Source organism: Barbatula barbatula, assembly GCF_947034865.1.
Source record: "Barbatula barbatula genome assembly, chromosome: 20".
Classification (NCBI taxonomy): Eukaryota; Metazoa; Chordata; class Actinopteri; order Cypriniformes; family Nemacheilidae; genus Barbatula; species Barbatula barbatula.
The window spans coordinates 18,188,997-18,204,466 of record NC_136783.1 but is presented as its reverse complement, the minus strand read 5'-3'; the positions used below and the strand labels follow the sequence as shown (position 1 = coordinate 18,204,466).

Below are 15,470 nucleotides of genomic sequence, written 5' to 3'. Positions count from 1 at the left end.
CACCCTCGTGTCATTTTTCAAACCTGTATAACTTTATTTCTTCTGCAGAATACAAAAAAATACATTTTGAAGAATATTGGTTACCGAATAGTCAAGTCTGAGTAAATGAGGACGGAATAAATTTACGTACAATCCATTTGGCTTTATAAACCATTTTACCTTTCTAAACTTTTAGATGTGGTCAATTATTGTCACTTCAAAAATTGAAATTGCTTAATGAGTTAAAGTAATATAAAAATATCAAGTCAAAATGACTTGTAAAGTGAGTCTGGTTATACTTATAAATATATTTAAAGCAGCAATGAAAAACATATAGTGTATGATGTGAATCGAACACAAAAATACAATTATTATAAAAGCAATGATAGGCCTACAACAAATATTAGCCACTTTGTAAAATAGGTACAAAATGCAATGATATAAGGAAACTCAAATGTAGAGTTTGCGTTTATCTGTTCGATGTGTACGATCTGAATTTTCTCACCATCCTTTTTATGGTAGCCTCAAAATGCCAGTCATAATTTTCATTCCACTGACTTGCGCAATTTATTAAGTTGGCTAACATTGTGTATTATAAAACACTTAATGCAGCCTGACATGATTTACAGGGTTTGTATGGGCCTGCTCTCTTTGTTCTTAATTCACTCGTAATACAGCTGCCTCTTCACTTCTCACATGAATTACTCGGCCTCATGCGCGCTTGGGTTATGCAGCACGTTAAGGCCGTGAAGAGGTCATGCATGTGCCTGCATGTCACCTTTAAACTCTTATATCAAACCCAGCTGTACCTAGAAAATCAATACATTGTAGTGACAACAAAAAATAGCATTTTGCTGTTTTTCTGAATGTGCGTCATATGAAGGTCAGGTGTTGACATGTTTACTGTAGCGATGCGTTTGATGTGGCCGTGTTGTTTAGTCATGAGACCCGTTCGAATGCTGTAATGCTGTTAACTCAAGCCTTACGTAACCTGTTGAATTGCCTCGCATTTTAATCTCCGAGCGATCGGCCCCGTTTCAGCGCAGCCTTCAATTAACTTGAGTGAGAGGCATTTAACAAAGAGGTCATTCACCCGCTCGAGCACAGGAGGAGATTAAAGTTTGTCTTTTGTCTGTAAACAAAATGCACAAAGTGAATGTTTATTAAATGCAGCGGATTAAATGAATCATCTTTAAGGATCTCGTTTTATCCCGTGGGTGTGTTGCTTTTGGTTCGGCGAGGTCTGAGCTCACCGTTATCCTGGAAAGAAGGCCTGTTATGTAACGAGCTTTCAAAACCGCCCCAGAAATGCGCGGATAACTCGCACCCTCGCCCTCCCTCCTCATGCCGCTCCGTGCCTGTTTGGCTGGAGAAAAGTAGGGCAGGATTTTCCTCCGCCATCTCTCTCTTCGACTAGTGTGCGAGCGTGCGGTCTTTCTCTCCCTCTATCGCTCAGCTGATTTCCGACTTACGTAAGGAAGAAAGAGCCAAAGTAGGACAGGATATACCAGAGAAAAACACAACATAACAGCCACTGCAGGCTGCTTTATTCTTACAAAGAACTTTTTTTTGCGTGTGCAGGCTGCTATTCTGAACGTGACCGTTCAACAAATAAAATATAAACTGATCTCTTTGAGTTTGATTGCCGTGTGCTTGTTTGTTGCAAATGCGTGGAGGGTGCCAACTTTGCAGCGCATGGGACATTGTCAGGGCAGATGGTGTTAAATCAGGTGAGCTGAGGGAGGCACTCCAGGTTATTTCCGTGGTAATTGTTGTGTGTGTGCCGGGCCGCTTTGAGAGAGTTATGTAACCGCAGTGGTGTGAGTCTGGCTGGCAGTAAACAGGGTGAAAGAGAGAAAGCGGGAGAGAGGGAGGGACGTGAGAACTCCGCTTTGGAGCATGGCAGCAGCCCTGTGTTAGCGTTTAACTCTTTATGTACCGACGCAGAGGACGGTCTCTGGTCATTTCATGTGGAATTGCATTCTGAGTCTTATTCAGGTTCTTGAAAGAAGAACAGAAGCCTTCATGAAATGAAGGGATTGCGCAAGGAAAAAGTACTCTGTTAGCTCCCTGTGGAGAAAAAGCATCAGAGAGCGAAGACTGTTTTTACTTATGCGGTTTTATAAGACATCTCATTTTGAGACAACATTCGTAGTTGGTGGAAAAGAGCCATTTCAGGATGAACTGTGACGAGCTAGTTGAAGAAAAACAAATCCAAGATGCCAGATGATGCAACACATATAAGTCAAGTCAAACTATTTACAGTATAATGCTCATTTAATATAACAACAGACTCAGCGCTTTACAGAAAATGCAAGAAAATACGGTATATAAGAAACGATTAAGTTGCATTTATAGCATAATAAAAAATAAAAAAACATTTATATGGAACAATGCATTCATCCATTTCGGTCAATTGAATGATCTATTCAAAGCCATAAAATAATTGAAGAGTTAATTTCCACAAAAATAAACATTTCCAATAATATCAATCAAACTGCAATTGTTGTTTAATAACTCAAATAATATAGCCACAAAACACAATTTTTACCAATTGTTTTAATCTATAAACTATAAATAAGGAAAAAAGCTTGTTTAATTCTAAGGGTCAGACAATGGATTCTACACTCCAATGACTAATATAGCAAATAAAAAATATAAGAAATAAACCTCGGGCGAAAATATTTAAAGAATGACCCTATTCTGTATGCTAACTCTACCACCCGCTCTCTCTCTCTGCTTCACCTCCAGCGGTCGTTTTTCTGCCGTCTGACGGGTGACAATAAGTCAGAGAAGTTCTTTAAAGTGTTTTATGAGCGGATGAAGTTGGCCCAGCAGGAGATCAAGGCGACTGTGACGGTGAACACCAGCGATCTGGGCAGCAAACGTAAAGACGAAGACAACAGCGACAAGGACGCCCAAACACGCAAGAAAGGTCGGGGCTAGCATTTGTGAATAAAACTCACAACCACGACAGTGATCATAATAAGAAATCACAACTTGCACGATGCATCCCAGACAAACAAATATAATACCAGAAGCACAAACATGTTTATTTATTGCTAGAGAAACAAACATTGTTAAGTGTGGCGATTTTATCAAACGTCCTGCTTGCTATCATTGCCAAACTTCATTTTTCTCGCCCTTCAGTAAAAGATGCAGTCGTAGTAACCGAGGAGTTTCGAGAGCAGCTTCTGGAAGCTTCCACGGCTACCAAGAAGGCCTTCGCCACGTACAGGAGGGAGGCGGATGGGGACGAACACGCAAATGTGGCGGAGGGACAGACCAGCACGGGTGATAAAAACCAGGATGACAACGAGATGAGCGTCATCATCACCATCATGCAGCCAATCCTGCGGCTGATGCAGCTGCTCTGTGAGAATCACAACCGTGAGCTGCAGGTCGGACATTAAAGCGTAAAGATGAGCATCGGCAGTGCTAACTGTTCCTTCTGTTTTGCCATCTCTTATTTGAAACGTAAAATTGCATGTTACTTTCAGGGTTGTTTTCTTTAAATTTGTTGAATTCAAGTTGCCAAATTCAGACCCGACAGCTGAAATTTCAAATCGTTGAAGGAATAGTTCACCTTCAAAATGAAAGTTCTGTCATTATTTTCTCTCCCTCTTGTCATTTCAAACCTGTATGACTTTCTTTCTTTCTTCTGCAGAACACGAAAGATATTTAGAAAAATGTTGGTAACAGATAACCGTCGTTCCCAGCATTGGTTTTGTGTCCATACAATAGAAGTCAATGGGGAACAACGGTTTTTGGTTACTGACATTTGTTTTGTGTTCTGCAGGAGAAAGAACATCACACAGGTTTAAAATGAAAACAGGGTGAGAAAATTATGAAAGAATTTTCATTTTGAAGGTGAACTATTCCTTAAAGCTTACCATTGAAAATTGGGAGTTTTGATCACCACATTTTTAAGTACTTCAAAAATATGAATCGAAGCTTTAAAGTGACCAATGCATACCATAATAGAGTGACACTGTTGGAGGAGGGATTGAAACCATGTGACATCGCTTTTAGAGGTGGAGCCAGTCATTGCATTCCTATGCAATGATGGTCAGACAGATTTAATGATGAATGTATGATCATCAGACACTGATGCTTACCTTCAGAATGCAAAAATCACTTCTTGCTATGGTTTTAATTCACACGGGTGTCATAGAGCGTCCCAAGAGTTTCACAGTAATTCGATTATCAAGAAGAATTGATTTCCTCGCTAACCTATTGTTTGCTTGTTCTACGTTATTTCAATTGTGTCATTTGACTATATAACATTCTCAGAAGCAAATCGAACAAGAAAAACCCAAACATATTTAGCTGCACGAACCGTTTCGATAAATCATTTCAGTATTACGCAGAAGTCCTCTTGCTCTAATATGACTTGTAAATACAGAAGCATGTCCTTCGTGTCCTTTTGAGCTGTTTTCCTCACTTTTCCCTAGAACTTCCTTCGCAGTCAGAATAACAAAAACAACTATAACCTGGTGTGCGAGACGCTGCAGTTCCTGGATTGTATATGCGGAAGCACCACGGGGGGCTTGGGCCTGCTGGGTCTCTATATAAATGAGAAGAACGTCGCTCTCATTAACCAGACCGTGGAGAGCTTGACCGAGTACTGCCAAGGCCCTTGCCATGAAAACCAGGTTGGATGACCTTTAACATAGTTTTATACCCTTAAGGACATAATACACGTGTCGTAGTCACCATTTTCTGCACAAATTATAATGAAATGTCTTCCGTGTGCTGTGCCATGACATTATGTGATTTTTCTGACTTCATTGAGCAGTAATGAGACCTATTATCTTCATTGTCCTAGTTTTGGAAGGAGAAATGTGATGTTCTTGTTTGCTAACAATGCACTTTCGTCATATAATGATTAGATGATTGGTGTCTTTTTGTGGCTCATGGTTCCCTCTCCTAATCGCTTAATAACAGGTTGATTTTCATTGTGGACTTTTATGAACATCCATATTGTAGCCCAGTGGTGTGGAATACGCGTGTTTGTGTTTTATTCTGTTTTTCTTTGGAGATTTGATGTTTCTTTATTGCTAATACTTACATTTTTCTAGATTGTTTTGTTGTTTTGGTTACCCCCGAACAAACTAAGTCAACACAAGACTAGTTGCTAACCAAACAAAGAAATTAATACAAGTGTGGAACAACTTGGCAACTTGTGACAGATCATTTTTGGGTGGACTATCCCTTTAAGAAAAATGTGCAACGGCCCTTTAAGTGACATGCCTAATGTATGTTTAATATTTTCCCATGCTTAGAATTGTATAGCCACACACGAATGTAACGGCATCGACATCATCATCGCTCTCATCTTGAATGACATCAATCCTCTCGGAAAGAAGAAGATGGACTTGGTGCTGGAGCTCAAGGTGCGAGAATCCATTCAGAGCATTCTGGGATACGAAGTGTTCACTTCAGTCAGAAGTAATTGTTTGGATTGTTTGCGTTTCAGAATAATGCCTCAAAACTGCTGCTGGCCATCATGGAAAGCCGCCACGACAGCGAGAACGCAGAGAGGATCTTGTATAACATGAGGCCTAAAGAACTGGTAAATGTGAATTATAGTTCCACATTGAGTACTTTGGCATCATAATATTTAGCACATTACATGGCATTACATGTCCCTGCATGCTTGTTTTTCTTTTGCACATTGTATGAACTGATACTCCATTGACGTTTTTGATAGGTTGAGGTGATAAAGAAGGCCTACATGCAGGGAGAAATTGGGGTGGAACACAACGAGGACGAAGAGGATGGTGAGGAAGAGCATGCTGCCTCTCCCCTTAATGTGGGTCACAACATCTACATCTTGGCCCATCAGGTGACACACAAATCTACATTTACACACACGCTTTGTGTTCTCTGTGTCAGTTGTCAGGGTTATAGCACCTCTCCTCAGAAAGAACGCTTGAGCCGTATGGATTTTCTGCCCGTTCACGTAATTATGTGGGCCATCGACTTGAGGTTCAGTTATGCAAGAGCAGGAACGGTGCAAGGTTTCATTGGCACTCTGTGTACCCGTGAAATGACTCTGTTTGAAATCAAAGGTTGGTAAATGAAAAGGCCAGAGAACAAAAACGAATTAGAAAATGACGGTTTCAATGCTGTTTTACGCAGATAATAAAGAAAAACGATTTTGCCGGTTGAAGCTCAAAAGGCCAATTCCATAATTTCAGCAACAAGTAATTCATTTAGTACGGCAGGAACAGATTCTGTAACATACACTGACACACTTTGCTTTTTACTGTTAGGCTTTGGCCCTGTTGCAATCGGACCCTTGTGAGAACCTGGAAATGCAACATAAAAGAATATATATATGCATTTCTTGTGTTGGTGCATTATGTGTCAGACCGCAAATCTTACAAACCGGTCATAACAAACCTTAATTGATCGGTTTCCTGTTTGAGGTTAAACTTTCATCGTTAAAAATGTTATCCTGTACCACAAAACCAGTCTTAAGTAGCAAGGGTATTTACATTTACGCATTTGGCCGATGCCTTTATCCAAAGCAACTTACGTTGCGTTACTATACATTGCTAACACCGTGCTCTTACCACTGAGCCACAGGAAAGCCTCATACATAATACTACAGCCTTATCCATGCGTATATATACATGTATTAGTAGCAATAGCCAACAAAACATTGTTTCGGTCAAAATTTGCGATTTTTCTTTTATGCCAAAATGATATAAAGATCATGTTCCATGAAAATATTTCATACATTTCCTACCGTTAATATAACTAATATCTTCATTTTTGTGAGTGGATGCAGCAAAATCATGAACAAAAGTTTGGGAATTGGTATCTGTTTAAAGCTTTGAATTATACTTTTGGGTTCATCTACTCTCCACAACAACATTACAGCGGTAAGCCCATAGAGAGCTTTAAAACAAACCTGTTTCTTACCTACGGCCTGCTACAGCGCCTCTGATGGACAACTTAAAAGCAGATTTTCTCAATATTTGTTTGCACGCTCAGACTGCAGATTTTTAAATAGTTGTATTTTGGTCATATATTGTCCTGTCCTAACCGTAGGTTATTTATTCAGCTTTCAGATGATGCTTAAATCGTGACTGGTTTTGTGGTCCAGGGTCACAGTTGTCAGATGTCTGTGATGTTGTTGCAAGGGTTATCAGTTGTGGTCCCTAAGCGTGATGTTTCATAGTTTGGGTTGTAGATGACATTGTTGTCATGTTGTTTATTATAGGATTAAAAAGTGTACTTTTACTTTATCTGTTATCTCTCTTCTCTTTCCACTTACGCTAACAGCTAGCCAGACACAACAAGGAACTCCAGGCCATGTTGAAGCCAGGAGGAACGTATGGGGAGGGGGATGAAGCTTTGGAGTATTATGCCAAGCACACGGCTCAAATCGAGGTCAGTAGTGTCCATCTGCGGGGCCATTATAGTTCTCATCCATTATCACAAAGACGTTATGGGAGAGATGTTTTCTTACAAGAAATGTAAAGCTCTAGAAGCATTTTGCTCTCTATGGAAAAACTAAAGAAAAAGAAAAGATCTGAACCAACACCAAAGCTTCTTTGCTTGTCATAACCGTGTCCTTTTTAAACAGCACAACCTCTTTGTAATCCAGACAGGTGACGTTACGTGTCATTTGTTCTGTTCTCCCTCAGATCGTCCGCCTGGATCGCACAATGGAGCAGATTGTGTTTCCCGTCCCCAATATCTGCGAGTTTCTAACCCAGGAGTCGAAGCTCCGGGTGTATTACACCACGGAGCGCGACGAGCAGGGCAGCAAGATCAACGACTTTTTCTTGCGCTCCGAAGACCTCTTCAACGAGATGAATTGGCAGAAGAAGCTGCGAGGTACTCAAGAGGCAACTGGTAACGCAAACTCCGTACCTTGTGCGTGCTCACTCCCTCTTTTTCCTTAGTAAGCAGCTTTACACGCCCTCTCCACTCCCCGGATCTGCCATGACCCATCAGGGCACCGTCCCCGTGCCTGACCCTGAATCCAGGGCAGTGGGGAGGGGGTGTAAACATTAGCTTTTTTAAGATAGGTAGATGTCTTGGAATACGTATGTTAAAGAGATGTAGAAAGTCAAGAAATCTTTGTGTTTAAGATGTTTCGTATGGTCATACATGGGGCAATATGTGTAGAGGAAAAGCCTGAATGAATCTCAAACGGACACACACTGCGCTTGCATCACGAAAGCTGATTATGGAAATGAGTTTACATCTCCTGCTGAGAGCGTGAGAGAGAGACAGGATGAATTAAACAGATTATGAGAGGTGTTTAATACCTCGTAAGATACACAAAAGCATGTTTTCCATCAATACCCCTTTTCTGCTGAAATGGCCTGGGGAATAGTTCTTCCTTTTCACTGAATCAAGAGCTGAACAAGAGAGTTATATAACAGACTGTGCACTACATAATCAGACCACGTTTTCTTTATCTCACAAGTTGAAAAGCATTAAGAGTTAAAGCAACATATTCATTTATTTAATTTGACAGATATGACCTCTTCACTGAGCTAATATTTTTATTTGGTTGTCAGAGACTTTACAATGCCACTGTGGGTGATGGTGAATGGCCGTTCTTAGTTGATGGAGCGATTTGTCTGGTTGATTCCGATAACTAAGAATTCCCAGTAGGCGCGGATCACGAGCCCGGTTGAGCGCCGAGAAGACAATCGAACTTGACTATCTAGAGGAAGTAAAAGTCGTAACAAGGTACGGTATTACAATACCGACTATACAATCAAAAATACTAAGGACACTTATTTCATAAGGCAGAAAGGCACTTGTAGCTGTGCCATATAGGATTTCATCGGACTGGCTTATCTTCGCGCCTCACTTCTGGTCTGTGTTTGGTTATAATCGAATCATTTATTTTATATAAATATTTTATATTGTATATTAATTCTATATAATTTAATTAATACCACTCATCAGTTGATTCGTTGCAGAGGTCTTCCGGAAGTAAAATTTGGGCCACATAACGTTCGTTTATGTTGTTCCTGCCGAAAACCGTCTATATAATGTAAATTTGATAAACAAATTATTTTTTTCGGAACACCATGACCCAATGTAAGGTTTGTACCACAGCTGTCAGAAATAAAACATTTATTTGGTAATCACCAATAATTTTGATGTTTCTGGAATATTTAATCCACCAGTAGGTGAATGCTTTAGTGACAGTAGTATTTCTAATGCTAAAATATAATTATTGTTGTTTGAATTTCAAGCTGTTATGGAGGATGAAGTAGGTCATGCAAAAAAAATCTTTGGTTATCATGTGTAAATAAAGACTATTTAGTTTAATTTGCTTGATCATTTTAAGCAAGTTATTTACATATTCCTAAAATGTTTTTATCTTTTTATGACGACAGGTGATCTAATAGATTTGTTAAGTACTGTATTTATTATCTAATGTATATCTAATATGTTAATACACTAATAGGCAGCCGCAGAAAAGATTAAGAGACCATTTTTCTGATTTCAAAATTAGCTATTTATTGGTATCTATTGAGGTAAAATGATCACAGATCTGTATCTTTTCAGACCTCAAAACTGCAAAGAAATCAAGTTAATATTCACTTCTGAGCAATATAACAGTAATATTTGTGAAACTGTTCATGTGTCTTGTCATGCTGTCAGTCTTTCACATTGCTGTTGGATGACTTTGTCACTCCGGAAGTGTAATGTTGAAATGGTCTCTTCATTTTTTCCGCGGCTGTATATCTATGTACTTATATAAATCTATTATACAAGTACACATTTTTATTTTCAAATGTATGCAAATTGATTCCTATGAAAATAGTTTGTTAGATATATAAGCAGAATTCAAACTTCAAATCTAAAGTGCTTTTCGGTAAAATTGAGGTACAAGAGGGTGAGGCAGAGAGCAAGCGTTCTTTCTCTGAAAGAAGGAGCGCGAGGGGAACCACAAGGATGCGATTAAAACAAGCTCCGCATGGATTCCAGTCGTGTTGAAAAGCAGAGATACAGACAGGCCTGAGATGTATGTCTCCAGATGTGGTAGACTGCATGGGCGGGTCTGCAGGGGTCGAGACTTTTCAACAGCCGGGGTGAATTCCACATTTGGAGTTTATTTTTAGATAAACGTTGCATTGCGTTGTTCAGACTGTGAAGATTTTTATCAGGGTCAATCAAAGTAGAAGCAATGTTCCATTATAGATGAAACCAAGTCATAAGTTTGGCATCCGTGTGTGAAAATCCCCTTCCCCGGTTCCTCTTTTCATACAAAAAACCCCTGTTAAAATAGCAATGGTTCAGAAACTGAATTCTCTAACCAGAGCCCTCAGAGAGTCGTGGGTCAGAACAGAGGTGGCAGCGAGCTCACGGTCTGGATGAACTGAGCAAACCTTTCATTTGCTTCAGTCTTCTTTCCGTGGCACTTGACTTCAATTGATCAGAGAGCATCTGCCTCAAAACATGTTGTGCCTCATTTGAATTTTTACGATAAATAAATACTGTTTTAAAAAATGATATAAACTGAACAAAATTATAAACATAACACGTTAGTTTTTACCCCTTAAACCCTTCTTTGAGTTCAGTTCATGAAAAGTGGGGGCAAAAACAAAAGTGTTGTGTTTATAATTTTGTTCAGTGAGTTGAAATGAATCTAGACTGGACTAGTCTGCAAGTTGTGATTTGTCCTGGATGTAATTGGAAATGAGCCATGCTGTCCGTGGGATTAACCGGTTTATATTTCAGGATGCGATTGATCAGAATTAAAGGGATAGTTCACCCAAAAATGTCATCATTTCCTCACCCTCGAGTTGATCCAGATCTGTATAATTGTTTTCATTCGGATGAACACAGAAAGATATTTGAAAGAACGCTTGTAACCAAACAGTTCTCGGCCACCATAGTAGGAAATGAGTAAATGACATTTATTTTGGGGTGAACGGTTTGTTAAAGGTTTTAGATTGCTATGGAAACTGCTACAGCTAGCCTCTCATTGGGTGGTAAAAGAATGCTATAATGGTCTCAAAAAATCAAAAATCATCAAAAAATGTGAGATGTCTTTGTCTAAGAATTTGCTGAAATGACCATGCACTTGAATTCATGCATGTGTCAGGCCTCTCCAACCAACAGATTGAATTCAATGTCAATGGCGTCACAGAAAACACACACTTAACCATTTAAAATGTGACACTGCCTTTTGGGTCCTTGTTTGAATATGTACTGTATTTAGACCATTTTAGTTTCGTGATGGCTTCTTTTCAAAGTGTTTATATTTAGTGTAGAGTGTAATGGGTTACAGATGATTGGTCGTTGATGATGTTTTTTGACTCGCTGTCCCCAGCTCAGCCCCTTCTGTACTGGTGTTCCCGCAACATGTCTTTCTGGAGCAGCATCTCCTTCAACCTGGCCGTCCTCATGAATCTGTTGGTGGCGTTCTTTTATCCTCTGGAGGGAGTGCGTGGAGGTAAGACACAAACACATTTATTGGCTAATGTGAAATGGCACACAATCCCTTGCTGTGGGACTGTTGATCTGTTAAAGGAGGAGAAAGATGGGGCTTAATGGGTAATTCATTTTAAAGTCAAAACCAGATGGGGCATCTTTCACGGTGTTTGTATGGCGACGTTTATCACATGATCTTAGATCAAACTTTAAACAGATCAATGGAGGTTATTGGGTGCAGGCAACAACAGATGCAGGACATTTACACTCGCCGGCCTACTTTTAGTTCAAACACTCAAAGCCTCCAAATACAAGCCATAAATCTGGAGGTTTGTGTGTTTTTTGTATGATTCCTTTTATTTCGAGGTTGATCACAATCACAGAAAAATGTAAGTTCTCAATATTTTATTCTTGTTTTCTAAAACAATGTTTTAAGGGATACTCCACCCAAAAATGAAAATTCTCTCATGAATTCTCCCCCCAAGTGGTTCCACTTCGTTGTTTTGTTTAAAACGAAAGATATATAGAAAAATGGAAACAACATGAGACAAGTCCAGTGTGGACAAAATGTTAAATTATAATGGGTTCTAATGCATTCTATTGTCCTTTGACGTGTTACATTATGCTGCGTCTGGTGAAGGCACTAGAGATGCGCAGTTGGAGGTGACAGCCGCGTTTTTTTTGGCAACTGTTTGCCAAAACAGGCGGCTATAGCCTGGCTACTACATTAGGATATTTATTTATTTATTTTAATAATTTTTTCTGCCTGTTGTTTCTTTTGGCATATAAAATAGGCATTGTCTGATAGAGATAGGCTATCAATAAAGGTTAATATTATGTTTCGCAGAATTGGTGTTGCCCGCAATGTGCCTGAAAAAGACGCTCTCTCCGCTCTCTTCCCGTGCATTCAAAATGAACTGGAGTCTTCAGAACAGGCTCGTCCTAGTCGTCACCCTGACATGACAGTTATAGTTAATTTGCCTATAATGTAAATGACTTGTTATTTTATTCGAGCTTTCTATCTATTTGCTAAAAAATTAAGTGAAATAGGCATTCATTAGTAGTAGGCTAAATAGCAGCATGTTGAAATGATGTGCCAAAATGCGTTTTCTATTAGGCTACAATGAAAATATTGTACAGTAGGTGTAACTGTCATCAACTGTTATCTGTTGTCAGATAAGGTCAGGTTTGCCGAAGTGCGTTTAATTTAGTCTATTTATTTATTTATTTATTTGTGTCCCTGTGCGCCGATCGGAGTTCACTGCTGATATTGTGAGGTAAGAGCTTTGTTTTCTCGCGGCTGTCATCAGCAGCACCTTGCATCGCCCAATCAGCGGATGGTGGGCGGGTGAGGTTTTGAAAATTGGTCAAAAACTTTGGTGCGGATGGATGGTGGACGGATGATGAGTTTTGTGATGCCGATGAAATAATAGCCCATCCGCGCATCTCTAGTAGACACATTGTTAGGTCACTTTTACTGCACTTTAAGAAATCTAGAAAAAAAATGCAGTGCGTCTGTATATATATTCACACAGCGATTATAATCTGGAAATTGATACAATTTCTCTAATCTGATAGAACAATGATTGTATATTGATATATACTGTCATTTTTATAACACTTACGCTTCACTTCACTTGCAACATCAACACACACTAATACTATAAAACCTGCTTCAGCATTTCTCATACAAAGCAGCGTGTTCATTACAGGAAGCCCTGGTGTAATGACGGACATAACCCGCCTTACGTCAGGGCGTAACCTGGTTATTGATATAGTCCGCTTGCCCGAGATCAATCGCGTAACATGTCACCTGACTCCGGGGCTTGCGCACACATTCTCTATTTTCCTAATCTCATAAGCTTCAGTTAAGACTGTGTCTGTCCCCTCCCCGCTCTGGCTGATCAAAGGTGTGAGCGTGTGTTTGTGTATACGGCTACGTGTTGGAGAAATGTGACACCCGTGTATCTCAGAACTGAGATTTGACCCTGGAAACAGAGACCTAGATAAGACAACGGAGTTGGCCGCTGCTGCATTTTCAAACACAAGTTGTTTGTTAAAGATTCATTGGCATTTAAATATTTAATGTTGAACTCTTGTAAATGGTTTTACATTATTAAAGTATAAATGTATTTGTTAGTTCCTTGAACTTTCTTCGGTTGACTCTTCTTAGTTTCTTTCTCTTTCATGTCGTGTTGTGCAATGCGTGTCCAGTCATTGTGACATGCATAAGTGCAACATTGTGACGGGCATCAAGTCCGCTTTGTTCAGGCTGGGGTCAGGCTCTGCAGTCTCTTTTGTTTTAGTATTTTCCTCAAGTGCACGAGCGTTTTGTGCTTTAGTTCCACAGTATTGTCCCCTCTCACACTTTTGACAGAATCACAGATCTCTTCTTGATATAATGTACAGTAGGTCACAATCTGAAACTCAAGCGAATAAAAGCTAACGTAGATCACATCAAAGGTGAATGTGAAGTATCGCCGTGCAGTAAAACATGATGATCTGTCCGACAGGATCATCTCTGACAATAAATATTTGCTAGTTTGATCATTAACTAAGAAATATAGATGTAGTTTATTGAAGTCCTTTCTCTCTGTTTAAAAAGTCATACTTTGTTCACACTCTTAAATGACTCTATGAGATATTTTGAGAAATGTTTCAGTGGTTTTGTGTCCATACAATGGGAGTCGATGTTGTTTGGCTACCAACTTTTATATATATCATATTTTGTGTACTGTAAAAGATAGTCATACATGACAAATGATAAATACTGTATTTATGTCAACCTCTTCCTTGTTCCACAACTAAATCTAGCATAAATCTGTAGTTTTATATTTGTTATCGAGCTTGACCTACTAGTGAATAATGTACACTACAGTGAAAACAATCGCCTTAAAGTCACCACCTCTTTATCCGACTTCACAGATCAGTAGGTCTCTATACAGTATGTGTAAAGGTCAAACAGGGGGCCCGGCTGAATTCCCGAATGTAACAGCAGCACATGGAAGCGGCCGCCCATTCAACAATTTCCTCCCACCCGTCGGCAAAATGTGACCATTCAAACACGATCAGAGCACCAATGCACAAAAACGCTTAGCTTCACTACAGCAGCCACGGAGAGATACTGTCAAAGAGCCAGATATAGCCACTTTGTTGCTGAAGACGGCCAACAAATTGAACTTGTTGTGTTTTGAACCAAGAAACCGATACTATAGGTCATATTAAGCCTCCACCGACCTCCTTTTCAAAGTGTGTGTGTTTATGCACTTGGAATGAATGTAACACAGCCTTTTCAGCGCGTTTATATAGACACACATACACACTGTGCGCAGATCTGCTGATTTCCTGGTCACCCGCCAGGCCTGTCGATCCAAATCCCTGCGAGCCCGTCCTCGCTCGGAACCCGACGCTCATGCATCTTTCAGCCGCGGTATTTTTAGCATGCTGCATTATGTAACCAGCACCTGTCATGTGGTCTCTTTGCAGGCTGGAGAGAGAGCGAGTCTTTTTAGTCTGCATGCACACACACCCTCACAGTAAAATATTCCTGCATTCATCCTCCATACATTCGAGTTTCATAGACTGTGAAATCGAACATAAAGGAGGATTAAATACATACCGACATGACTCATGAGACAAGTGAACCTTATCTGATTCAAATGTGTCGCACCTTCTGGATTATATAACATTCGTCTGTTTGCTTTAAGCTTCTTTCCTCTAGAATGTGCCCAAACGTGTTCAACAGGTGTACCTGCATGTACCGCAGAAATCCTATTTAGATATGACGCGCAGAAGCGCTTGTTCTGTTGTGAATCTTCCGCTCTTTCTTATAGAGCATCCACGAAATTTATGACACGTTTATTTCTTGAGTTCATATAGCTCCGTTGTTATAGCATGGTGCTATTAAAAACATGCACATCATCATAAATTTTATCTAAATGTTTGGGAAAAAGCATCTTCTAAATAAAGATGATAATCAGATAATAATTTGCCAACACACTGTCCATGTGCATCGCTGATCAAATCGCCCGAGATGGTTTAACAGATAGTCTAACCATGACAGATGG

General features: G+C 39.7%; 1 protein-coding gene across 4 annotated transcripts in view; it reads left to right on the top strand.

Annotated features, from left to right (window-relative positions):
* itpr1b (inositol 1,4,5-trisphosphate receptor, type 1b) overlaps positions 1-15,470 on the top strand; it is a 92,576-nt gene that overhangs the window by 61,930 nt on the left and 15,176 nt on the right. For 2 of the 4 annotated variants that reach the window (XM_079482950.1, XM_079482951.1), the window contains 9 exons: positions 2,731-2,914; positions 3,130-3,380; positions 4,434-4,634; positions 5,265-5,375; positions 5,459-5,554; positions 5,693-5,827; positions 7,276-7,383; positions 7,641-7,833; positions 11,303-11,425. In XM_079482950.1, coding sequence (XP_079339076.1) covers positions 2,731-2,914; positions 3,130-3,380; positions 4,434-4,634; positions 5,265-5,375; positions 5,459-5,554; positions 5,693-5,827; positions 7,276-7,383; positions 7,641-7,833; positions 11,303-11,425 — 1,402 coding nt within the window. Of the gene's footprint in view, positions 1-2,730; positions 2,915-3,129; positions 3,381-4,433; positions 4,635-5,264; positions 5,376-5,458; positions 5,555-5,692; positions 5,828-7,275; positions 7,384-7,640; positions 7,873-11,302; positions 11,426-15,470 lie in introns of all 4 variants that reach the window. The other 2 variants (XM_079482949.1, XM_079482948.1) reach the window with 1 other exon arrangement.